This window comes from Cebidichthys violaceus, unplaced genomic scaffold, assembly GCF_023349555.1.
Source record: "Cebidichthys violaceus isolate CVI_PGR_0920_01 unplaced genomic scaffold, fCebVio1.0.p SCAF_22, whole genome shotgun sequence".
NCBI classification, from domain to species: domain Eukaryota; kingdom Metazoa; phylum Chordata; class Actinopteri; order Perciformes; family Stichaeidae; genus Cebidichthys; species Cebidichthys violaceus.
The window spans coordinates 7507812-7534974 of NW_027176395.1; the positions used below are offsets into that span (position 1 = coordinate 7507812).

The 27163-nt window shown below is 40.9% G+C and overlaps 1 protein-coding gene across 1 annotated transcript; it reads right to left on the reverse strand.

The window, feature by feature from the left end:
• Positions 1 to 1105: 1105 nt before the first annotated feature.
• LOC137877674 (very large A-kinase anchor protein-like) lies at positions 1106 to 18987 on the reverse strand. The gene is made up of 19 exons (XM_068717719.1): positions 11917 to 18987; positions 10824 to 10862; positions 10601 to 10719; positions 10145 to 10322; positions 9607 to 9746; positions 9069 to 9195; positions 8941 to 8976; positions 8617 to 8768; positions 8259 to 8385; positions 7299 to 7444; positions 5981 to 6107; positions 5745 to 5774; positions 5518 to 5630; positions 4945 to 5077; positions 4685 to 4824; positions 3963 to 4086; positions 3571 to 3729; positions 2312 to 2474; positions 1106 to 1947 (listed from the first exon to the last, which is right to left on the reverse strand). The coding sequence occupies exons 1-19, from the start codon at positions 18670 to 18672 to the stop codon at positions 1859 to 1861; spliced, it is 8898 nt and encodes a 2965-aa protein (XP_068573820.1). The 5' UTR covers positions 18673 to 18987; the 3' UTR covers positions 1106 to 1858.
• Positions 18988 to 27163: the final 8176 nt, after the last annotated feature.

Consider the following 27163-nt stretch of genomic DNA (forward strand, 5'->3'; position numbering starts at 1 on the left):
TATATGCAATATTGGAATCTACACAGACAACACAGAACACCTCAAATGTTAAACACAATTGACCCCAGCAGATCCGCTCTGTGTCAGTTTGAACTTCTATACACAGTTTTATGGACTGTTCTAAAATCGCTAAGTTCTGGTCACATAAAACAAAGGAGTTGAGTACAATTCTGAAACGTAATATCTGTAAAGATCCTCATCCAAACCAAGAGTCTAAATAAACTTCTTTCCTAGCAAGAAAATGCATACTATTTCATTGGATCCAAGAAAAAAAACCATAACACAACGGTAAAAAGGAATCTTTCGAATACTTTCTGTGGAAAACAAAAAGAGCAGCTTCATAAATGTATAGCGGTCACTGCTGAATCATTCACCCAATGATCTATGTGGATTAGTTCAACAGAGAAGTGTCACATTGGACTGGAAAGCTCCAGAAGCTCTCCTACAATCCACTTAATGAAGGAGTTACATGCAAACAATGAGGAACATGTTTGTACAATGTGTAAAGTGTCTGACTTGAAAGGCTCAGGCCTGTTATAAAATTATGATGTTAATATGAACATGAGAAAATAATATTTCATTATTAAAAAAATAAACAAACAAATATATATATATATATATAACTCCCTGGTGGGAGTTCCAGCTGTCAAGACTGGACCAGGATCTTAGCTCTTCCTGGGCTGATTCTCCATGTTTGATTAGTTTAGTTTGTGTTTTTTAAATGTGTGTATTTATTACTTTTAACTCGTCTGCTCTCCCTTCATGTTGCAGCCTTTGAGTCGGGTTGTAACGTATGGGGGCTCGTCCTAACTCGATGGACCAGGTTTGGATTAGTCTAGTGAAGTTGGCTCTGCTGGTTCTAAGTAGCTTGATGAGCAGAGACTTCAGGATCAGGTGCACCTCGTTTGGTGATGAGATGTGCAGTCTGGTAGTTTGGGAGACATGGACGAGTGTGGTGTTCTATCCACTAGCAACTAGTGGATCTTACCAAATTGTTAGTGCCACAAGTAGCTTGCTCTGCTGAGAGCCATTCCACCCCAAACCCATGGAGGATGGAATAATTCACCTGATGATCAGAGAAATATGAGCTACTCTAACAAAGTAGGTAGTTAAAGTCTAAAGAAAGACCATTTTTTTATTTTCTAAAAAAAGACAGTCAGAAAATGGCATTATTATTTTCATGTGTAACAGTTTTCTCCGCAGTGAGCAGCATTGTTATTGCAGTTCCGTTATGAAATTCAAACTCAAATCTATACACTCGAGGCTTATGTACAACCTAATGCAGTAAAGTACAGTTTGTGTAAAAATGTAAAAAGCTATCATGTCCTAAAAAGATAGTTACATTTGACAATAGATCATTTTTGATCCACAGTAATACCTAAAAGAAAACATGAAGGAGTGTAGGCACATCGGACTTAATAATGCAGCTGTCAATATACTCTATACATTCATATTTGCCAACATTATGTTCTGAAAACATGCATTGGAATCATGGAGTAGAAAAGTACTATACAGTAAAGAGAGGTATGCAGCATTGAAACAGGGCCAAGTTCTCACTACATGCACTGAAAATATGGAGTCTTTGGTATATACAAAGTAAAGCACTTTTTTTTTTTATTGCTTAAAAATTAAGCAATATTGTTTACACTATTAATTCATCCACTATGAGAATAGTTATATTGTTGATCCAGTCAAAGGATACCCTCCTCAACAAGAGCAAACAGTCAAACTTCTACAAAAAAGGTGCAGTGATTGCGCAAAACCCCCGACTGGCTCCATGTGGTGTGGGTCCCAAAGTGGAGCTGCATCACAGGGTTCAGTGAGAGGGGGCAAGTCTGGCGGGTCGAGGCTCATCAGATCACAGGAGATCCAAGGTCCAGCTTTGGTTCAGTTTCCTCTGGTCACAGGTGTTGAGGATCACCTGGTTCTTGTCATACTGATGACCACCTAAGAAGCATGGACAATAAACACACGTCAGGGCTTTTGCTCTATGAAACATTTTAAGACTGTCCACACCAACTGGTTACATTTGTCATTGAGAAATCAAAACGATGAAATCCAGTTATTTTGTACATTATTTTGTACATATGTTGAAAAGCAGCAACTATTGGACTCAAGACAAAACAGAAGTTTGTGAAGGCACTTGTGCAACCAGCCAGATATTTTCCAAAATTGCACCTCTTCATCACACCAGGAGATGGAGCTGTTGGTTTAAGACTGATCACATGCTGACAGAGTGGAACCTATTTAATCTATTCCATAATACGCAACTCGAAAAAATGTGTTTGAAGTTGAGACAAAGTCATCTGACCTTTGACCTCCAGGACCAGGTCAGGTTTGAGGTGGCAGTGCACGCGGCCATCTGGGGTGATGTTCCACAGGTGGTTGCCTTTGCCTCGCTCCGCGTTCACTCGAAGCCTGCTGCCCTCCATCACCATACCGCCTGAGGTCTCCAGGCAGCAGTCCTCGACCAGCTGGAGACATAGAGGGCGTGGAGGGTGAGGAAGGTACTGGCTGATTCCCGTGTTATTAAACATATTATCGATATGTTGTGGCCATTCTCTTGTTATGTCATTTTTGTATATGCATAAAACTAACTAATTGTAAATTACAACGCTATCACATAACACATGGCTCTGATGCCTCCGCTTTTGATACCACAATGTGTTATTTCATATTAAAAAGTTTTTAAAAATCTTTTTTTGAATTTGCATCAAAGTACACAGCGATAAACAGATAATGTCGTGGTACAGACTTGCCTGGATAGTTGTTTTTTCTACCAGTAGCAAAAAAACTACGTACAATATAAAGAAATCCTTTCAAAATGATTGAGGTCACATTAAGAAATAAACACTCATTATTGTCGTCATTGCTTTAATATTCCACCAAACTGCATTGAAACCTGTTCACAAGTTTGAGAAAGCCTGCTAACTAACGGACAACAAACGAGAGCAAGAACAAAAGCTCTTTGACAAAGATGATTGGAGGAATGAATAGTTCAGTCTGTTGGGAATACTTGTTTTAGGGCACACAGTTAGCTTAAGAGAGTAGAAGGTTTTCACTACAGCCAACATTAAAACTCCTGACACAGCTGTTTCCAAACAATCACACTTTTTGTGCAAAGAATTCATATTTAGGAATATGACATAGTGCCATAGACACCGATACTGTAGGGGTAGTGAGTGCAACTAAAAGATTATCAGAGAGCAAAACACTGAAGATAATAAGGTGAATATTTACGAAGGTGTATTGGGGCCATTGTAGGTGCAAAAAAAAATCCTCATGGAGCCAAAGGAGGGGGGTAAAAAACCAAAATTTACAAGAAAAAAAAAAGTATATTCTCTTGAGATTTTAAGTAAAAAATATATAGATATTTTATTACCTACAATGGCCCCAATACACAGTCGTTAGACTTTTAAGGTCATACTACAAGTATTTGCAAATGGAACACTGTTTGATGAAACAGCTGTGTAATAAGATGGCCATATCTGTTGAGTTTCCACAGAGGATGTGGGGGACTAGATGTTTGGTGTTATGGCCCTTGTGTGTTGCGTTGGTATAATGTTGTACCTTGCAGGTGAGCTGCCCGTCGCGATAGATCCAGACCTGCTCTATCCCTCCCGTCTCCTCCAGAGCCTGAACCCTCATCAGCGTGATGTCGTCCAAAGTTCCCGTCAGGGACATAACGCATCCCGTCTCTGGGTTCCGCAGACGGAAGTACGTCTGCTTCTGTTGGAGGGAAACATGCAAAACCACATTTAATTCATGAGTTCAGGTCAAAGTATTTTAAACCTAGATTTGTTTTATTGATGTGACATTGTTGTATTTAGTATTCTATGTATTGTACAGTATATTATTCATATAATCTAACTTGAGAACTGACAATGAATAAAAACAGACAGTAAGTTGATGCGGATGTTCTAGAACTATTTCTGAAGGGCTCCATAACGCTCCTTCCATACCTGGAATAATGGACGTAGGGATCCTATTTGCTGCCTGCCGCTGAACTTCCACAGATCAGCCACTTCACTTGGCTGGAGAAGCAGCTGTCGACCGCGGTAGTTACTGCCTTCATACAACACCCACCTAGAGACAGGACAGCCACGAGTGTTAGCTCAGCTTCACAATGAAGGACAAAAAAAAATCACAAATCAACAGTCTATATTTACACTTCAAGCGGAGCTCCAGGATTTACGGTTCCTGTCCTCACATCGTTGGCATGTTTCTTGCTCTTAATGAGAACGTGTCCAGCTCTAAAAGCTAAGCTAACACCGTTTAAGGGAATTTCATGTGTCTCTGTCAAACCTTTTGCAGGAGCATTCAAATGTTCTCAGCACATCAGTGGTTAAAGTCCCAAAAGCTTCGGTAAAAACGTTGCTAATTTAAACATGTATTTAACTTGCCACCCATAACAAGTTGTTACAGGTTATATAAAAAAAGTGCTAAAATAGAGTAGATGCATACGATACTGTTTTAAAACTACTTAAACATAAAACTTTAATAACTTGAATTTAGATGTGTTGGAGTATTTTATGACCTGTCAATCATGTTGGAATTAAGAGCAGGTTTTGACTGTGTTTGGATTGCTAATGATGCAGTTATTATTTTGTTTCCATTTAGATTATGGAGTGTGCCTTTAAACAAACCAGGACGATAACAGTGGAGACTTTTAAGAGCAACATACAATCCTCCCTCCACCACCACGGAGCGGATACGGGTGTCCAGGCCGGCCTGCAGCAGGTTCACAGCTCCACCCGTCAGCGGCACTCTGCGTCCTCTGCAGCCCGCCTTACTGAACAAGACGATGGAGGGCAGAGACAACTCCTGAACAAGAAGACCACAGAGTTTTAATTTGTTGTTAATCTCAATGACTCCTTCATCACACACAGTGCAGAGTGAGGGCTCAAATATATCTTTTCATACAAGCATGTGGACAATACTCACGTGTCCAGCCGTCTGTATGGAGCGAATGGGATCGTCTAAAGACAGGAAGCCCATGGCCTCCATGCTGGGGTAGTCTCCCTCCTCCAACACGTACATGTCATCTGTGAACTGAGCTCCTGTATATAACACCCAGCTGACACACGGAGACACACAAGTACACACATTATCGTCGTCTTATTGTTCTTCAATTTTGCCAAAAACCCTGTATTATTTTTAGAATCACTTCTTATAACGCTGCTTTATTCAGGGTGTAGGAAAATATCAATACACTTGAGTATTGTGATAACATGTTTTTATCACTGTATTGACACTCAATTTTTGTTAACAGTTTAAAAAAAAAAAGTAAATACATTTATTTTTTTACTATAGGCAAAAAAAAACAGCAGTGCTATGATGTTATATGTTACAGGGACTGTGGTAAATGCAAATGCAGATCTAAAAAAGTAAATACATAATATATAATACATCACACAACCCCTGTATCATGATACATACATATGTATATACATACTGTACATACACACATGAATGACAATTCCAGGTCGTGTTTGGTGCCAGTTCAGCTGTGCCTACCTGCCAGCCAGCACCTTACAGGACTTGGGTATGAAGTCCTCATCCAGAGCTGCTGCGCTGTCCTCCAGAGCCACCAGCCTTCCCTGGAAGTCTGGCTCAGAATACAGCTGCATCTGTAACACACATGGAAAGATCATTTAGCTACCCAGGCAGAACAGACAACCAGGACGGTTGAGGAAACATGGGTTAATCTGTTTTATATGAAGTCTTAAATGGAGGAATGATACCTTGAATTTGGTTGTTCCCATCATTGCATCCTATAAAACAACAGAAGGGTTAACATAATCTTAATCAAATAAAATGGTTGTTCAGTTGTTGCTAAAATTTATTTCAAAAGCTTTAACTTTCCATTACAAATGCCATTTACTCAAAACATCACAAAGGCACACACTATTTCCCATGTAAAGAAAACTCCTGATTGGCCACTTCCTGTTTATAACCGATTCTACACATCAGTGCTTACATGGAAGACCGGCTGTATGGATGAGATCTTGAAGTTCGGGGCTCCCCAGTCCTCTGGGCCTGCATACAGGCCTCTCTCCAGGACGTAGAGCTCTCCGCTGAATCCAGGTTTCTCAAAACCTACCCACCTGCCAGGGACACAAAGACGTCATCCTGAGATGCAAAACACCACCATGAGGGAACTCATTTATTAGAGGCGGACACAAGGTAGGTCGTCTCTTCATAGTCTGGCTGGCTCACTGAGTCAATCACTGACTTGAACTGCATGCTGCCATTATAAAAAGAGGAGGTCCATGCTTTTAAGAGGTTGTAAAACCATTCAGCTGGCAAGGCACATGTAAAGCAAACAGTGGACCGTTACATAAATATGTCGATAAAGGGTTAAACAAATCCATTCAGCGGGCTGATTGACAAAAATCTGTTAAATAAATAACGTTTTAAACATATTATTTAATATAAATAACTGATTTAGAAAATCATTGTTTAAAAACTTTAAAAAACTTTAGTTTATAACAAAAACGAAAAACTTGTTTTCAAACAAGTAGGTATTTAAAGGCACAATGAGTAGGATTTTCCTCAAAAACAATGTACAGACTCGTACAAAATAATCCTTCTCAATCATCTCTCGTCACACTGGTGGTGGTGTCTGTATCTGCAGAGAACCTGCCCTCTGCTTGGATTTTCTTATTTTGCCATGTTCGGGACCTTTCTGGGTATCAACATCTCTATAAACGTAGCAAGCAGATGCCAGATCGTACGCACGCATCCAAGAGGAAGAAGCAATACGAAATTGGTGGACAAAAAAAAATCCAAGCGAACAAAGCTCGTTCTAAAATGAGAGTGAATCTAGGGTTGGCTTTCCCCGCTGGCGAAGAGGGGTGTAATGGAGAGGGCTGCCATCCTAACAAGGGGCCAAATTTGAACAGTCCAACTCACTGTGCCTTTAAACTCGAATTTCCAAACTGTACCTGGATCTAGGCCTTCCTTTTCTTTGCTGAAACTTGGAAAAGAAGATCTTTAATAGTAACTAAAGATGCATGTTCTTATTCATATCATCAGTGTAAATCCTTGCCCTCAAGAGATGGAAGATTTATTTCACCCTTTGTCAAACATGACATATCAATTACCCAAATTGATCAATCACACAAGATCATTCATAATTGTATCCTCTTGGTCTGTGTGCCTGTGTACGATGACATAACGCTGAGTCATGTATGGAAGGTGAGAAGCACACGCCCAAACACTAATAGGGCAAAATGTTTCCCTCCTTCATGAATTTTAACTTTGTGAGTTGTTGTCTTTTTTCTTCTTTGACTTACACTCCACCCATGACGTTGACAGACTGAGTTTTGCCGCTGTGGACAAAGTCCTCCATGCTGGGGACGGGACCCAGCAGGTCCACATTCAGCCCCAGTTCATCAAAGTGTCGCTCACTGAACAGTTTCACGTGAGGGGACTGGAAATCCTAGGGAAGATCATACAGTGAAATGATCAGAAAGTGAAGAGCCACTTCATTTCTACAACGGCGGTCTTTGTAGCTCCAAATAAATCAGCTGGAGGGGGATTACTTTTTAGAGAAAAAAATGAATTTCCGAGATTAAAGTGGTACATTTCCCAGAAAAAAACTCACAAATTTACAAGAAAAAAAAAACTTGAATCAAAATGTTGTTCTTCTGAATAGGCCGAATTCACAACAAGGCCTCTTCAAAGCCCGGCTGCTTATGATAATATGGTGACTCTGGGCTGAAATCACGAGTATTTCCTTATTGCTAAATCTAATTGCAAACTATAATTTTATAAGGTCATCCACAGGCATAATACACAACAAACGGCTATTCTCTAACCTTAAGAGTTTCTTTCATGCAAATCTTTGACTTCATAAACTCAAACAATATTCAAGCTTTGTCTTGTAAATTTTATTTTTTTCTGCAAACACTTTTATCTCAAAGAATATCCCATTTTTTCTTAGAATACTACCCCACTCCCCTGGCTCTGTAATTATTATTTTTCTATACCTATGATGACCCTAATACGCAGTCGTACATTTCAAGTCCTCACTGTCCAGGAGAGAACTCTTCCACACAGGAAACAAGTCTTTTAGGTTGCCAGTTCTTTAAGTATCACTAGCTGGAACTGTTTAAATGACCAATGCTCTGAGAGGTGGAGTGCAGAAACACCACAACAATCAGTGCTTGGTAGCAAAGATGCAAACACAATCAAGCAAGAAATCCTGCAGATTAAAATTGCAATGTGTCAGTATTATCGCAGGCGATACTTACTGGGATTACAGGCCGAAGTGACAGCAGCCCATCCTCAGACCCTCCCCAGTCACTGCAGTGAGGATACTCCCCCTCCTCCAGGATGTACTGCTGGCCTTCGAAGTCTGCCTCTAGATAGCCCACCCAGCTGCAAGGACAAAACAAAGAATTATCACTAAAATGTCACAATTTGTTTGAGCGTCTCCTATGATCTGATGTTTGTTTGTTTAGCACACACAGTGGTGGATTCACTTTTACTTTCATCTCATTTGATTTTAAAAAGGCCAAATATTCTAATGGTTGGTTGCCTTTGATTGGCAAATCATCATTGGCTGCTGCTGCTGCTGATCACCCCTCTGCATCTCAAACAGATACTTACAGACCACCAAGTATCTTTATAGACCCCACCGTCCTCTTGTTCTCGTCTGGTTTGCCTGTTTGCTCCTCTTCTGCTACTTCTTGCAAGTTGTACACATCACTGTCGACCTCTGTGCACTCTCCATCAAAGTTGGGCTTCTCAAACACTAGGGCCTGGGTAAAAGAAGGGGAAAAAGGAGTTCAAGATGAGCGGTAGTTGTAAACATAGGCCGTAGATGTGTCCTACATAGAGTTTGTGATTCTCTAAGGGATAGTAAGGGGATGACTTTTTGTGTGATTTCTATAAACAGCTATTGATAGATGCAACAAATGTAATGCAACACACCTTGAATTCGTGAGGACGCTCAACCCTTATTGGTCCCTGTATTGAAGAGACACACATTTGTCAGACCAAGACAACTGAGAAAATGACAGTATAATGCAAACATATATCATATATTTCATGTTCTGTACCAATCGGAGAGGTCTGATAGAACCGATGAAGGGCTCAGGGAACCCCCAGTTCTCTGGGCAGGGATACTCCCCCACCTCCAGCACTCCAACAAAACCCCCAAAGCCCGGATCGGTGTACACCAGCCAGCTAAAGACACACAGAGACAGCATGGGCGAGAGGGTGAGGAAAGGAAGGGGAGGTAGAGTAATGTCCATCTATTGATTATTTATTCACAGTACTTTGAATAAGCAATAACACAATGACTAAAGGGACTAAATACATAACCTTATCTTTACAACAGTTGAAAAATGGGCTAACCATCAATAATCAGCAGCAGTTAAAACAATGTCAATCACAAGCTTTGGCCCGCAGCAAGCGATGCTGCACTCAAACTCTTTCCCAAACGTCTCCAGAGAGCTTGCATCGTTGTGAGCTTCAAAACTACCTCTTAGTGAACTGAAAAGATGCTTCTATAATGGAACCAGAGATATTGACATACAGTCCCTCTTCCTCCTAATGAGTGACACAAAAGAGCCGTTGGCTGTCAGCTGAACTTACACTCCAGAATGAACCTTGATGGAGCCGGTGGTCTGTGGCATCCCGTAGGAGCCGATCTCTACGGCCTCGCCACAGTACGATGACGTCCTCCCCAATCCATTTACCTCTGTAAACAGGTCGATCCGGGGGACGCTATAGTCCTACCAAGTACACCATAGAAATGAAACTGTTTAACCTTGAAAATGAATGTCGACAGTTGAGGCTGGGTAACTGAGCATTTGAAATGTTTGTGGAGATACATTACTGCAGTGACTTCGTAAGCTACGATTTGTTGTAATTTGTTACTGTGCAGAATAAGTAAAACAATTTTATACTTAATAAATGAAGACTTTTATAAAGTTAAATCTAGACATAATAACTCCACCTACATAAAATACACACAATGATGATTACATCAGATATTGTCTGATCAAAGAATAATTGAGAGTACAAATCTGAGCAGCTTTTGGTACTAGACAGTTATATTATATGAGGTGGGAAATAACATACAATATGGATGAAGTATGACAGACTGATATGTATGAACCCATTCCCTTACTCTAACGGCCAATCGAAGAGAGCCTATGACCATAGGTGCTGTTGGTATAGGCTGACCCATCTGGTCCAGTGTCGTTGGAGTTCCCTCCTCTGCCCACATATTCACTATGTGCTCTGTAGGACCTTCCTCAAGGGCGATGATACGGCCCTGGAAGCCTGGTTTTTCATAGAGGAGCCAGCTAGACAAAAAGAGAATCATTACATCATTAAAAATGTGAAGTTGACTTAGTTTATGGATAGCTAAAGGAGACATTACACAGCTTCGTGGATGGATAAGGACAAAGAGAACCACAGGAAACGAGTGGAAAGAATTTGGTAGGATGCTTCTGAAACATGGCCAGTGCAGACATGTGACCTGGATAGTCATTTATGCTGACTCAGCAGGTTTTTAGTGAATTACAATTATGATGCAATTGTATCACTTGCAGGTTTAATGAATGCTTCCAAATACCCTCACCATCCTCTGATCACTGTGACTGAGATGACAGGGGACAGCTTCATTGTGGTGGCATCATCTAAATCACAATGGAGTTCAAATGGCCGCCCTCCAAACTGGGCATGCTCGTGAATGACAATCTGGATGGGGAAAATAGACATGTCATTAACATATGCAGCAGCAAACAATGTGTTAGTGACACAACGCATTAAACAAAATGCAAGAAAATGGCATTTAATCATACCTTTCCAGGCCTTTTGTGGAACCCTCTTACTGCAGGTATCTGAAAGAAAGTGTGATATTTTGATTATGAACTTGAACCTGTGCTTTAAAAAAAGACTTTAGTCCTCCAAACAGCAGAGCTAACTTTATTGGTTAAACCTCTTCAGAGCCAAATCATTTCTAGAAGTAGGAAACATTTATTACCATCCTTCATGTTTCAAATGTGATCTTCTTTTAGCTAATTAATTCAACCTTTTACCCATTACTTTTAGCTGTTTCAAATATGTATCCATTACTTTGATTTCAACCGTTATCTTTTAGTTTTAGCAAACAGTTTTAATAATTTACTCATTCCTTTTAGCTATCCATTTTAAACTATACGTTTAGCTATCTAACATATTTTTTACAGCTGAACCGTGCGCTGAGACGTGCCCATAGAGCCCCATAATGCGGAAGATCCAGGTATTTCTATGCATGCAAGTCAAACTTTTTTTGCTTCTTGAGCGACTAAGCAACTTTTCATATGAAGCTGCCTCCAACGCTTTATCCAGTTCTCTTTATACATCCACGGTAACCCCTAGCAACTGCAGAAGTATCACAATGTACAAGTACCCCTGTTTGAGAATTACTGAGGGAAAATTTAGTGTACATTTTGGTTGGAAGAATACAAGGATCTAAAGGGAGAGATATGAACACTTGTTGTGCAGCAGGTATGATATGCACACACACCCAAACACAAACACGTGTTTTTGCATAGTTCTGCCTTATTTGCGTTTCAATGCAAATATGTAATTGTCACGTGATAGTTGAGCCTAAGATGATCTTGGCAATGATTCCCTGTGCAAAATTCCACACAGAGGACACATTGCCTTATCCTGTACTCACTTGCAAATGATTCACGACTTTGTTGCAACACCACCACAAAACAAAAGAACAGGGTATGAAAGTGAGACATGTCACTATGGAAATAAACTAGGAAATATCAACGCTCTGCGTAAAAGCTCAAACCCCATTCAGGCTTAGGGCTGTTGATTGCTCTGACTTTTAGTAATAACTAAAAAAGTGGAACAGAAACCACACTTATTGGAACTCATTTAAAATACTGAAACTCCTACCTTAGGCTTAGAAGTAGTAAGTCCATTTGGAGAAGTCTGCTGGCTGTTGTTTCTTGCTGGAGGCAGTCCTGCAGGGCCCTTCAGGCCAACACTCACAGTAGGTACTCCTAATACCGAGGCCGGGTCCATCACAGTACCCTCGGGGTTCAATTCAGTTTTAGTCATCTGTGTAGAGCCTTGGGAGGTCTCAGAAACAGATTTGTTCTTCTTGAGGTATTTCTCTAAATGATCAGGCAGCTTTATCTCCGGGAGTGGCAGAGGAGGAGGAAGAGAAGGAGGAGAGGAGAGGTTGAGTGCTGACTCACTAACTGTACCTATACCACCACCCACAAGTGGGCCTTGATCTATACCCTTCAGACCCTTCTTATCTGCTTCAACTGCAGGCGGAGGTGAATCAACAACTCCCTGCTTTCTAAGCGAGAGCAAGCCCTGTTGCTGGTTAGAAAGTGTGCTTTCTGAGGTGGAGGCAGCTTCCTCTCTGGTCTTCCTGGAGGACCGAGGGGAACTCAGTAAGCCGGAGAGGATGGACATCCTTCCAAGTCGTGACGTCAGCTTCCCAGGCTCTTCTCTATTGTTTTCTCCCTCTTCTTTTCCAGCTTCAGTATTTGTCTCCTCATTGACTCCATTTTTGCCTTCCACCTCACCAAGTGATTTCATTTGGTCTCTAGGTGTGTCCATAGCATTATCTTGTGCATGTTTTTCCAGGGTCCGTCCCTTCCTATTAGCTGCTTTTTGTTTAATCACCATAGCTGGGGAAGGATCCCTAAACATTTTGCTAGTATTTCTTAAGCCAAACTGGAATTCTTCTGGATCAAATGTTCTCTCAAAATGGTCCTCCTTTATGGCCGGCATGGAAAAAGGTGGAGACGGGGACTTTTTACGAATATGTCTCTTTGGGGGTAGTGAGAAGTGAATGCTGCTCTCCTTAATGGTCCTGATAAAATCATCAAAGTTATCAGGCTCAAGAGATTTATCCTCACTGGCTGAGGCATTTAGTTTTTTTCTTTTACGTTCCTTCTTCTGTTTTTCATGCTGCACATCTAACCAGCTCGATGGAGATTCCTTTTTCAGCTGAAGATTTTTAGATGTTGCAGGTGGTTCAGCTGTCACAGAAAGAGACAAATTGCCATGGAGTGTTGGCTTTGCAGGCTTTTGTGATTCACTGAGGTTTATGGTTTTCTCTTCTCTTAAAGACACAAGTTCCTGTTTCAAACCGCTATGTGTTTTGTTTTTTTCTTTGGTGTCATCAGTATGCTTCTGAGCATCAGTGCTGTTAAGTACTTTATCTGGAACAACAGTGGGCTTTTTTTGTTCTCCAACACCTTTGTTGATTGATGCATCTTTAAGAAAAATGCATTCTGAGTCTTGCATGGCATCTATCTTTGTTGATTCCGTTATCTGCTGATCCTCCTGCTTTGTCAATATTTTTTTAACTTCTATGCCCTCTTTAATTTCTTTTCTTTTCTTCTGTTTCTTATAAGCCTTACTGACTGCCTTGTCAGTAGTGAAAACAACAGGGTTAGCATTTAAAGCTTTGAGATCTGTGGATTGATCAATGTTTTCCTCTGTTTTCACATATTTATCTCTGATTGAGAGCTTCAGGTCCTTTTGGGTGCTAACTTCAGAGTTAACATTCTCAAATACAATCTCATTCACCAGACTCTTTATTGGTGAATCCTTTGTTTGAGTCTTCTCTTTACCTCCCTCACCACTCTGAGTTTTGGTGCTTATAACTTGTAGTTCTTGAATTTTACTTTCTGATTTCTTCCTGGGAGCTTCTGTTCTCATTGCTGTCTCATTCACCAAACTCTTAACTGATGAATCTTTTGTTTCAGTCTTCTCTTTAGCTCCTTCTGCACTCTGAGTTTTGGTGCCAACTTCATAGTGAGCGTTTGCAGTTGCTGTCTCATTCACCAAACTCTTTTCTGATGAATCCTTTGTTTCAGTCTTTTTCTTATCCTCAGCACTCAGAGCCTCAGTGCTTATAGAGCGGCGTTCTTGAATTGTATCCGTTTTTCTCACCTTTGCCTTCTTTTGAACTTTAGTTCTTACTGTCTCTGGTGCCTGTTCCAGGTTAGAATTTGGATATTTGGTTTCTGTTAATTTGTTAATGTTCTCATCTTGGTCTCTAACAATTATGCACATCAGGTCTTGCTGCATGCAAACATCACTGTTAGAATTCATAATCGCAGTCTCACTCACCAAACCCTTTATTGGTGAATCCTTTGTTTCATTCTTCTCTTTAGCTCCATCATCGCACTGAATTTTGGTGCTTATAACATTTAGTTCTTGAAGTTGGCTTTCTGAGATCTTCTTTGCAGCATCTGTTCTCATTGCTCTCTCACTCACCAAAGCCTTTATTGGTGAATCCTTTGTTTCAGTCTTCTCTTTAGCTCCATCACCACTCTGAATTGTGGTGCTTATAACTTGTAGATCTTGAATTTGACTTTCTGAGATCTTCTTTGGAACTTCTGTTCTCATTGCTGTCTCATTCACCAAACTGTTAACTGATGAATCCTTTGTTTCAATCTTCTCTTTAGCTCCATCACCACTCTGAGTTTTGGTGCTTATAACATTTAGTTCTTGAAGTTGGCTTTCTGGGATCTTCTTTGGAGCTTCTGTTGTCATTGCTGTCTCATTTACCAAACTGTTAACTGATGAATCCTTTGTTTCAGTCTTCTCTTTAGCTCCCTCACCACTCTGAATTTTGGTGTTTATAACTTGTAGTTCTTGAATTTGACTTTCTGAGATCTTCTTTGGAGCTTCTGTTCTCATTGCTGTCTCATTCACCAAACTCTTAACTGATGAATCCTTTGTTTCAGTCTTCTCTTTAGCTCCATCACCACTCTGAGTTTTGGTACTTATAACATTTAGTTCTTGAAGTTGGCTTTCTGAGATCTTCTTTGGAGCTTCTGTTCTCATTGCTGTCTCACTCACCAAACTCTTAACTGATGAATCCTTTGTTTTAGTCTTCTCTTTAGCTCCCTCACTACTCTGAATGTTGGTGCTTATAACTTGTAGATCTTGAATTTGACTTTCTGAGATCTTCTTTGGAACTTCTGTTCTCATTGCTGTCTCATTCACCAAACTCTTAACTGATGAATCCTTTGTTTCAGTCTTCTCTTTAGCTCCCTCACCACTCTGAATTGTGGTGCATATAACTTGTAGTTCTTGAATTTGACTTTCTGAGATCTTCTTTGGAGCTTCTGTTCTCAATGCTGTCTCATTCACCAAACTCTTAACTGATGAATCCTTTGTTTCAGTTTTCTCTTTAGCTCCATCACCACTCTGAGTTTTGGTACTTATAACATTTAGTTCTTGAAGTTGGCTTTCTGAGATCTTCTTTGGAGCTTCTGTTCTCATTGCTGTCTCACTCACCAAACTCTTAACTGATGAATCCTTTGTTTCAGTTTTCTCTTTAGCTCCCTCACTACTCTGAATTTTGGTGCTTATAACTTGTAGATCTTGAATTTGACTTTCTGAGATCTTCTTTGGAGCTTCTGTTCTCATTGCTGTCTCATTCACCAAACTCTTAACTGATGAATCCTTTGTTTCAGTCTTCTCTTTAGCTCCATCACCACTCTGAGTTTTGGTACTTATAACATTTAGTTCTTGAAGTTGGCTTTCTGAGATCTTCTTTGGAGCTTCTGTTCTCATTGCTGTCTCACTCACCAAACTCTTAACTGATGAATCCTTTGTTTCAGTCTTCTCTTTAGCTCCCTCACTACTCTGAATTTTGGTGCTTATAACTTGTAGATCTTGAATTTGACTTTCTGAGATCTTCTTTGGAGCTTCTGTTCTCATTGCTGTCTCATTCACCAAACTCTTAACTGATGAATCCTTTGTTTCAGTCTTCTCTTTAGCTCCCTCACCACTCTGAATTGTGGTGCATTTAACTTGTAGTTCTTGAATTTGACTTTCTGAGATCTTTGGAGCTTCTGTTCTCAATGCTGTCTCATTCACCAAACTCTTAACTGATGAATCCTTTGTTTCAGTCTTCTCTTTAGCTCCATCACCACTCTGAGTTTTGGTACTTATAACATTTAGTTCTTGAAGTTGGCTTTCTGAGATCTTCTTTGGAGCTTCTGTTCTCATTGCTGTCTCACTCACCAAACTGTTAACTGATGAATCCTTTGTTTCAGTCTTCTCTTTAGCTCCCTCACTACTCTGAATTTTGGTGTTTATAACTTGTAGTTCTTGAATTTGACTTTCTGAGATCTTCTTTGGCGCTTCTGTTCTCATTGCTGTCTCATTCACCAAACTCTTAACTGATGAATCCTTTGTTTCAGTCTTCTCTTTAGCTCCCTCACCACTCTGAATGTTGGAGCTTATAACTTGTAGTTCTTGAATTTGACTTTCTGAGATTTTCTTTGGAGCTTCTGTTGTCATTGCTGTCTCACTCACCAAACTCTTAACTGATGAATCCTTTGTTTGAGTCTTCTCTTTAGCTCCATCACCACTCTGAGTTTTGGTACTTATAACATTAAGTTCTTGAAGTTGGCTTTCTGAGATCTTCTTTGGAGCTTCTGTTGTCATTGCTGTCTCACTCACCAAACTCTTAACTGATGAATCCTTTGTTTTAGTCTTCTCTTTAGCTCCATCACCACTCTGAATTTTGGTGCTTATAACTTGTAGATCTTGAATTTGACTTTCTGAGATCTTCTTTGGAGCTTCTGTTCTCATTGCTGTCTCATTCACCAAACTCTTAACTGATGAATCCTTTGTTTCAGTCTTCTCTTTAGCTCCCTCACCACTCTGAATTGTGGTACTTATAACATTTAGTTCTTGAAGTTGGCTTTCTGAGATCTTCTTTGGAGCTTCTGTTCTCATTGCTGTCTCATTCACCAAACTCTTAACTGATGAATCCTTTGTTTCAGTTTTCTCTTTAGCTCCCTCACTACTCTGAACTTTGGTGCTTGTAACTTGTAGATCTTGAATTTGACTTTCTGAGATCTTCTTTGGAGCTTCTGTTCTAATTGCTGTCTCATTCACCAAACTCTTAACTGATGAATCCTTTGTTTCAGTCTTCTCTTTAGCTCCATCACCACTCTGAGTTTTGGTACTTATAACATTTAGTTCTTGAATTTGACTTTCTGAGATCTTCTTTGGAGCTTCTGTTCTCATTGCTGTCTCACTCACCAAACTCTTTACTGATGAATCCTTTGTTTCAGTCTTCTCTTTTGTTCCATCAGCACTCTGAATTTTGGCGCTTATAACGTTTAGTTCTTGAAGGTGACTTTCTGAGATCTTCTTTGGAGCTTCTGTTCTCATTGCTGTCTCATTCACCAAACTTTTAACTGATGAATCCTTTGTTTCAGTCTTCTCTTTTGTTCCATCAGCACTCTGAATTTTGGCGCTTATAACGTTTAGTTCTTGAAGGTGACTTTCTGAGATCTTCTTTGGAGCTTCTGTTCTCATTGCTGTCTCATTCACCAAACTTTTAACTGATGAATCCTTTGTTTCAGTTTTCTCTTTAGCTCCCTCTGCATTCTGAGTTTTGGTGCTCACAACCTTTAGTTGTTGAATTTGACTTTCTGATATCTTCTCTGGAGCTTCTGTTCTTTCCGGTTTCTGTTTTAGGTCAGTATTTGGTCGTATGGATTCTGTTGATTTGCTTATAACTTGTTTGTTTATGTCCTCATGTTGATCTCTGACAAGTATGGACATCTGGTCTTGTTCAATGTTAACTTTACTGTTAGCACTAGTAATTGCAGTCTCATTCACCAAACTCTTTACTGATAAATCCTTTGTTTCAGTCTCGTCCTTAGCACATTCAGCACTCTGGGTTTCACTGCTTGCTGCTTTTAGATCTTGAGGTGTATCCATCTGTAAAACGTGGCTTTCTATTGCCTTCTCTGGAGCTTTTTCTGTGACAGGTTTCTGTTTTATGTCAGCATTTGGACATTTGGATTCTGCTGATCTATGAGCATTTTCCTCTGCTTTTCTCTTTTTTATGTTCTCATCTTGGTCTCTTGCAATCAAGGTTTTCTGTTCTTTGTGGCTCCTAACTTCAGAGTCAGCAGTCTCATTTGAAGTCTCATTTGGTAAATCCGTAACTACCGTCTGTGGTCCGTCCTTTGGGTCAGGTTGTAAACATTTCTCCTCTGAAGATAGATCTGTCGGCTTCTGTGTTTTTGTAATTTCTTTCTTTGCTTCGTCCTCGATAGTTATACCCTTCAGCTCCTTTTTGCAATTGTCCTGTGAGTCAGTGCTTTCCATCGCTGTGTCGTTCAGCTTTTCATTTGATTTCAAGTCTTTCTTCTGTCTTTCAAATTCTCCTGCCAATAAAAGAGGCTCTTTGTCTAGCTGATTTTCAACATTCTTGGGCAATTCACAAACAGTCACAGTCTGTGTTTGAATGTCCAAAACCTCTGATGGCTTCCTGCCAACTTCCTCTTTACTTTTCTTCTCTACCTCAAAATCTTTTACCAATTCTCTGCTTAATGTGGTCAATCTATCATTTTTAAGAATTACATTTGTTGTTTGATCCTTCAATAACTCTTTTTGCTGCTCTATATTGGCAAAGTTAGTGTCAACTGAAACAGCAATGGAAGTGGCTAAAATACCATCTGTTGGCTCAGCATCTTGACCTTTTGATGCCAATTTAGCAGGAAGAATATTTCTGCTATTGTATTCCTCAGAAATGACCTTTTTTGTTTCTTTAAGGGAAACACTACCGGGCAAAACACCTTCCTGATCAGAGGGGGTCATTATGTCACAGTGAGTGCTTTCAACCACAACAGGTTTGGGTGACATATCAGTTACATCCTCATGAGCGGAGATGAGATTGAGCTCTGGAAGGCCTCTCTCCTGGATTAAATCTGTTTTTCTGTTACCTTTTAGCTTTGTTTTCTCTAAAATGTCTTTCTCTTTTACTTCTTCTGGACAAATCTTTGGTGAAATCAATGTTTCTTGTTCCTGTGTGGTATTGTCACTTTGAATCTGAGACTCAACTTTTGTTGGTTGTTTGGTCTCAAGCTGGCAATCAATCTTACCATCATTTACATCAGTAACCGGCGACTGAGATGGACTTGCCTTGGCAACCTCACTGCTAGGCAATACCTCAGCCCCTGGGCCTGTAACTGGTGAAACCTTTACTTGAGCGTTTTCTAAAATAATGGCATTGTTGTTTTTTGTTTGATGGACTTTTGAAATCTCCTTAGTTGCAGGACTGTTTATGGTCTCCTGTAATTCTTTTGTCTCTTTTCCTTTTAGCTTGTTTCCACTGGCACCGGACTGACTGTCTGTGAGTTGTATTACTCGCTCTTGTTCCTTTGTAGACAGAGACTTGACTTTAAGTATGTCACCACTGGCATTGTCCTTCGCTTGAGCTGCCGTGACACTCTTAGATGCTGTGACAGCTGTCTTTGTGTTAGTGTCCTGATTTGAGTCCTCCCGTTTAGATGTGGATGTGCTTGCAGAATTCTCTGTCGGTGAATGTTTTCTGGATTTTTCTTTGTCGGAGCTTCTCTGACCCCTTGTAGGAAGCTTGCTAACAGATGATGAGGGGTCAGCGGCATTCTTTATTGGACTTTTGTGGTGCTTAATGTTGTCGCTCTGTTTGGACAGCCTCGATGAGACATTTTTCCCTTGCTTGGTGGGAGGTGGAGAGACACACAAGGTGGGGGTGTCACTCTCTTCATGACTAATGCTTCTTTTAGAGAGGTGTTTGGATGGTTTGGTTGCCAGCATGCTTCCTGTTAAAAACACAGTTTTAATACAACAATAACAAATATCCTCATCCTAAAAGGAAAGTTTGACATTATTTGCTTTCTTGTGTGGTAAATATGAAGCTGGAGCCAGGAGATGCCAGTTAGCTTAGCTTAAGAGGAGAGGAGGAGGGGGGGTCTGGCTCTGTCCAAAGGTAATAAAATGTGCCAACCAGCCCCTCTAAAGCTCACCAATTAACACATTATATCTTGCTTGTTTAAGTGTAAAAATATGTTGTTGTTGTTGTTGTTGTTGTCTTACGACGGGTTATGTGTGGGGCTATTTCTTTGGAGGGCACAGTTTTTGTACAAAATACATAACACACAAGACATAGCGTGTTAATCAGTAAGCTTTAGAGGTGCCAGTAGGCAGTCTTGTTATGTTTGGACAGAGCCAGGCTAGCTGTTTCCATGTTTCCAGTCTTTGTGCTAAGCTAACCAGCTGCTGACTGTAGCTTCATATGTCCTATGAGAGTAAAATCAATCTTATCATCTAGTGTGTCAGCAAATTTTCCAAAATGTGGAACAATTCCTTAAAAAACATGAACAATTTCTAAACCTCAAAGTGAACTGTGTCTACAAAGTTGATCTTTTATTCATTGTCAACAGAGGAGCCCAGGTATTTTTGATTTAATGACTGTAAACATTACTGGAACTGACTGATTTCCTGTACAACACACAACCTGCGGTGATCGTATTGTCTTACCTTTCTTGGGACTTTCAGGGAGCGGGGGAGGCGTCTCACTGCCAGGAGTTACTTCTTGCTGCTCTGGACTCTGCTTCTGGACTGTGCTGGATCTGTCTGAATCTGTCTGATCAGACGTCGTTTTTTTATCGTTGGTGCCACTTTGAGTTATCTCGGTGTTCCTCTTTCTTGTCGGAGATGAAATGGGCAACCGAGTCTTTGATGCCATGGAGGCATTATTCTCCAGACGGGTTTGCCCTTGTTTTTTGACACTAAGGTCCTCCCTGTCAGTTGGGTGTCCTGTTCTAATACTACTCTCCCCGTAGTCTCTCTCCGCACCATTTACCAGGTTTATAGAGTCACTGACCTCATCTGTTTTTTGCTTAATAAGCTTTGTTCCTATCTTGTGTGTTGTTTTAGTGGGAGAAATGTCTACTGACGGAGCTTTCTCTTCAAAACTTTGTTTCCTGCCAGCTTTGGTGGCAGTGAGCGGAGATTTCAAAGCTTCTTTACTTTTGGGCTGTTTCTGCAGTTTGGAAGTGACCACTGACCCAGAGGCGTCAGGCGCTGATGGTTTATCAGGTGTCACTGGTGATTTCACATCAGCATCTGATGCTGACCTTTTGGGGATTTTAGACTTTGAACTTGAGGGACCGGTGCTTTGGTCTTTTAATGTTGGTAACATAGAAACTGTTTTATCATTGCTAGGTTCCCTCTGTGGTGGCATATCACTGGAAGTTCCCACCCTGGTGCTCTCTGTGGAGGCCTTAGCCTTTGTTGTTCCATTTTTGGTCTTGCTGTCTGCTTCTGAGGATGGGGTCTTTGCTCCACTTGCTGTGGTCTGCCCACTTTCTGCTGCTGTTTTAAGCCCTTGTTTAGACGTTGTAGCCTGGTTGGTCCCTTGGCCTCTCAACCCAGACCCTACCACTTGTGACTTTGCTCTGTACATGTCTGAAGTTGCAGAGGTATCATCAAAGACTGGGGCCTCAGAGTCTGTTTTTTCCTTAACTATGGGTTCAGGAGTATTTGTGTCAGAGTGTGTAGTCCCGTCTGTACTTGGCTCAAGTCTGGCTTCCTTGATTTCCACATCGTTGTTTTGGAGGCTTGCCAGTCTGAAGGGAGGGAGAGAGAGAGAGAGAGAGAGAGAGAGAGAGAGAGAGAGTGAGAGAGAGAGAGAGAGAAACATCAACAGGAATATTTTAGAATAACCTAAATAACCACATACAGCATGAGTAAATAAGGAACAATGAGTAGTACATTTCATTTTGTTCTCATTTTGGAATCATAAAGTATCTGCATACAAGTAAAATAACATATAACATAATAAGGAATAGTTTGACAATAGTTTGGGAAATACGCTTCTTAGCTTTCTTGTCCTTGTTTTAAGTTAGATGAGGGGATTGATACTACTCTGGCATTTGTACAGCAAATGTGTTACATATTTCCCAAAATACCAAATAATTCAACGACTTTACATAAATATACATTTTTGGTGTCTTCAAAGAGAGTTTGAATCCTCCTGCAATAGCTCTGAACCTATAAATCAAACCAAGTATGTTAGGCATGACCACCTGTGCCCTGGAGGGCACAGTAACTCAAACATTTCGAGGAGTGTTATTCATTCTTTTGAAAGCAGTATCTGGATGTACGCCATGCCTTTTGTTCTATAGGCATGTGTCTAACTGTAACCATGTAACCCTAAAGTCAAACAAAAGTGTGCAGGCAGTAGTCGCCAGTTGCCCGTCAAGTTTTGTAATGACTAACTTATTCAGGTAGATAATATACACCATAGGTAAACAGCAACGGTGACCTTCATTTCAATTAAACGGTGACAAAAAGAAAAATAATCCTAACTTCATTATTACTACGTTTATTGTTTAGTCAGTAACAAATGCTTTTTAGCAACTTGAAGGGCAATTTATAGCACTTTATAGGAATACGCCACTGTTTTAGTATGATTAGATGTACTGTACATGAATATTTCAGTGCAGTCTGTATTGTTCTCCTCAAGTACAATGGGGCTTGGGAACTTAGAGCTCAGGTTGCATGCAGACTTAGCTGTCTTTAGCTCCCCTGCTTTTGGTTTCCCGCAGGATCAAAGGGACTATTAAACAGTAACCACAGAAAATTAAAACCGACAGATACTCACTGTTTCCCTCCTGCTGTGTCTGAAGTCTTTGTAGTTGAATCTCTGCTGAGCTCCCCTTCGGCTGGTTCGCTCCCGTCCGAACCTGGCTCTGGGGTCACGTACACCTTGTGGGCAAAAACCTTGTTTTTCGAAGGCAGGTTCACCGTCTTGCGTGTGACCCGAACTTCTCTGGGTCTGCGTTTGTCCTTGAGTGAACTTTGCTTGGAGCCTGTGCCGGCGTCAGGCTCTCCTGACTGTGATGAGGTTGCCTGGAACTCCCCTGCGGTCGGTGCCAAGGGGCTGGCTGGCTCTGGCAAGCTGCCACTGGACTCTGAGGGGGTAGAGGCCTGAGGGAACGAGGTTTCCTCAGGAATCACTGTGACAGGTATCGCCAGCACAGGAGGTGAGTCCGCTCTGAAGCCCTCCTCCTCTTGTTTCGTTGCATCCCGGTCTTTCTCCACCTCCCTCTCCACTTCCTCCTCCGGCCCCAGGTGTGTTTCCACCCATATGGCTTTGTGGAGTTGGGCGGGAGAATTAGGCTCGTTCTCAGGTGAAGGGCTCCATGTCGTGGCTACGGTGTCCCAAGAGAACACCTGACCCCTCCTCTTGTTTTCCCTTGTTACGTCCAGAGAGTCCCCGCCTTCCTTTTGGGTGGTGACGAGGTGTGAGGTGGACGACTGAGAGCCTAAAGTTATCCCTCTCAGTGCGGTGCGGTGCCCCTTCTCTCCAACTTTCACTGATGTCTTCTTTGATGCTAAGCTTATGGAGGTTAGGTTAGGTGAATTTGGGGCCTCGGCCGCCTTGGACAGGGAGATGTTAAATGTCGACAGTGTGGTCTGATCCTCACCGATCCCCTCTGTGCTCTTACAGATGTTTTCATCCAAACTGACTTGCGGTCTCTTGCTTACTTCATCCACCGCTGACTCTGCAAAGCCCAGTTCTGAGCTCAAATCAGCTCTCGGTTGAGTGACGGTAGCGAAGTCCAGAGGGGTGGGAGTCACATTCCCAGAATTCCTCTCACCGCCAGCTGTGCTGATCCTGCACATGTGCACCTCCCTCACGCTGCTTTGGCCGCTACTGTTGCTGTCTGCGAACGGGAGCTCTGCTTCATTGGCCAGCAGGGAAGACATGCTTGAGGCGCTGGGACTGGAGCTCTGGCTGAGGGCGTCGCCACGCTTCACTCCCGCTCTGAAGTCTCCATAATGAGGCCCTGTTAAACCGCTGTCTTTTAGAGAAGGAGTTGGCGTCTTCCGCCCGTCCTCCTCCTGTAGAGACTGGGGTGACGTTGGAGAGCAGGCATCGGAGGAAGCCTCTGAATGCTGCCTGCTGCTGCTCTTCTTTCTCCTGGAGCTGAAGAAATGGCTGAGGCGATCCAACACTCCCTTCTTCTCCTCCGAGCTCTGGAAGAGGACAGACAAGAAGTAGACAAAAAGACAAATATTGAATTAAATATATTAGTCGCTGGCTTTGCAAGCCTACTATTACACAAGTTTAGTAGGAAGTCAATAAATGCCCCTTATTTGTGAAGTTATGTAAAATGAATGTAAACGTTTTTAAAGTATTCAAAGGCCCATTTACAGAACGATCTTAAGGAAAATGATTTATCGCATATGTCTGAGGTCTTGTATATGTACAACATGTATGGATGTTTATTATGTATATTTTTTTATAAAATGCAATGAAAAATCAATACAAATATTGTTGAAAAAGAATAAACGACCCTCTGAATAATTTTGATCTAACAACATACAAAATTTGACAACAGGGACAAAATGAGGATGAGAGAGAACATGCATGAAAATACGGATCCACTGTTTTTAATGACACAGATTCAACGAACTAAATATTAATTGGTGACATTGAAATGTTCGAGACCATGTAGCAAAAAAACATGTTTTAATTAGTCATATCTTATTGTTTTGCCCGATATTAAAGATATTCTGGGGAAAAGAATATTACGAATTTGTATTAGAATACCACCAGAAGTTTAGTGTAAAAAATTGACTTCAATTTCTTTGTATTTTCGCTTTGAAATTCGTAATTGATTTGTGGTCACAGAAATCATGTGACGACTGGAAATAAATTATATTATATAATTATAGGGAAAATTCAAACTAGGGAGTAAATCACATTAAATTAAAAAAGGAATACAGTGCACAAGTGCATGGAAGAAGATGGAATTTGGTATATGTGTACACATTAACACGTATACAGTATACACATACAGGCTGTCTTTGTGGATTATGGATTTTGTTTTAGGTTATATTGTCAATAACAGTGTCTTTTCTGGGGGGGGGGGGGGGGGGTTTTCAAGATGAAAATAAAAAGTAGTATAACAAAAATACCGCCACCTATCTTTAAATGGTTTACTTTAAGATTATATTTTCTAATACCTATAAAAGAGCCTATTTAAATCTCCACAACAGCTCAAAACTAGACCCAGCTGAGCAGGCTAAATGCAGACACCCTGGTGCAAATAACAACATACTGGTAAAACAATCAGACTGGAGCAGGACGACTAATGACTAACGTAAAACTTCTTTGATGCTCATCTCAGGGGTCACTGAAGTTATCACAGCAACTGTTCACAAACAGTAAAATAATGAAGTCCAACCACACAGGCTTAGGTCCAAAAAGAGCCCAATAATCAATAAGAAATAAACCATTATTTAATATTAAAGCGTGACACAGCAGCAGTGTCTTCCAAATGTTTGCTCATTTATAAACCACATCTTCATGCAGCCATGGTACTACAAGGAGAAGAAAGAAAAAAGAAAAAAGGCTGTGCTGACATAAAACACACCTTTGAAACCTGGTTAACTGAAGTCACAGTACAAAGAGCACGTTAGGACAAGAAGCATGAACCGCGGTGTAAAAAAACATCAGTTACATACCATTTTGACTTCCTGGAGCATAAACTGTTGAATTCCTTTGGTGTTCTCTGCTTATTAATGCTTAGATCACAAAAATAACAAATTGAAGAAGTCCATGTCTTTCCTAAGACATCGTGATTCCTAAACTAGTTGTTCCCACGTCTTTAGCAGATTACATAGAAAATAAAAGAGTCTTCTTTCATAAGCACACCAGCAGCACTGTGTGCAATGACTTGTGTGTGTCTACGGTTTAAAGTACCAGCTCTGAACAAAGTGTCTGACTCGAGGGCATGGCCATTTGCATCACAGCTAACAGTGTAAACAAAAAAAAAGAAGAAGATATCGTAAAAGATGGCTCACATGGCAAACGAGTGAAAAGAATTCACAATCCAATGATATTAAAAGGGTGTGGACAGGCCGGCTGGAGACAACCCCACCCTTCCTCATTCTAAAGCTGGGTAAATCAATAGGACGTCTGTTATCTACTGCGCCTCTATTTACGAAGAATTTGGTTTGTATAGGTTGAGACTCATTTAGATAAAAACTGTAACAGTGCAATGGGTCGAAGGTGCTGTGTGACTACGTAAATACATATCCATAAAGTACACACAACTGCTCAGAAGTTGAATGTGAGCACTCTCAGTTAGTTTTCCATGATAAAAACCTGTTTGGACGCACTCTCCCGCTTTGTCAAACATTCACATTATATCACTGAGCAAACAGCAGGTAAAGACGGCCTGTGGCCAGGTTTACCTGTTCATGTCTAAATACGTGTGGAATGAAACACAGAAACCAAACCGGACAGTTTTCGTTTGGGTCAAAGCAAGATACATTACCTCCAGTTCGTTTCGACTCATTCACAAATCCAACCGCGTTGAAGCAGAGTAAATAAAAAAAAAAAGATAAATAAGTATCCTGTGTCCAGTGTATGTTGAAGTCTTGAATCTTGAACCTGTCGTCCCTCGAAGCAAAGCGGCTACTATTAGCTCTCCACTGAGCATTCCCTCTTGTATTTACTCATAGCAATGACAAATGTCAGGTAGGTGGAGATCTAGTACCATATCTGTGTGCGTTATGGCCCACTTCCTTATCTGTCAGCCAAAGCTCTGCTTCATTCTCTGATCTCAGCAGCAGATAATCATAATAAAAGGCACACACAGGGTGAATGGTGTTGATTGTAATTACAGCGGGGCACTGGATCTGTCAGACTCCGTGCCAAACTGTAAACCATCACTTCTTTACGACTCTCTCTGAGACAAATATTACTGAGAGCAGGTTTGACAGGTTTGAGTCCATGGAAGTAGCCCAGGGACAATGAGCTCCCATAGGATTATGTCCATCTTATCATCTTATCTTATAGGGGAAGCACACTTTCACCATCCCTGTACATCTTATTTCGATCACCTATGACACGCGAGTGCATCACTGAGCAGTTAGCAGCTGTTTGGAAGAATAAACTGGAAAGAAAAAAGTTAAGCATGGCCATATCTTTGAGTCAACCATTATGATAAGCATGGGACTTTGGAAAAGTCCAAATAAGCTACAGAAGTGATATTATTATTTACTTAAAGCTACTATGAGGAACTTTTATTTTGTGTTGATTATGGCGGCCACTGCTGATGAAAGTGTTAGTGTTTCTCAGCACCAGAAATCCCTTTAGAAAACCTCTCAATTTACTTCAGCGCAGTCTGACAGTGGGCCTCGCTTAGTCCTGGTTCTGGTTCTCCCGTGCCTCCCTTCCCTACAGCGTGGTATGGGTGACCAGCAGAGCAGCTCAGGAAACTGAGACTGTTCCATAACCAGTTAAAAGTTCCTCACAGTATATGTAAGTACAAGTATAGAATATTTATCA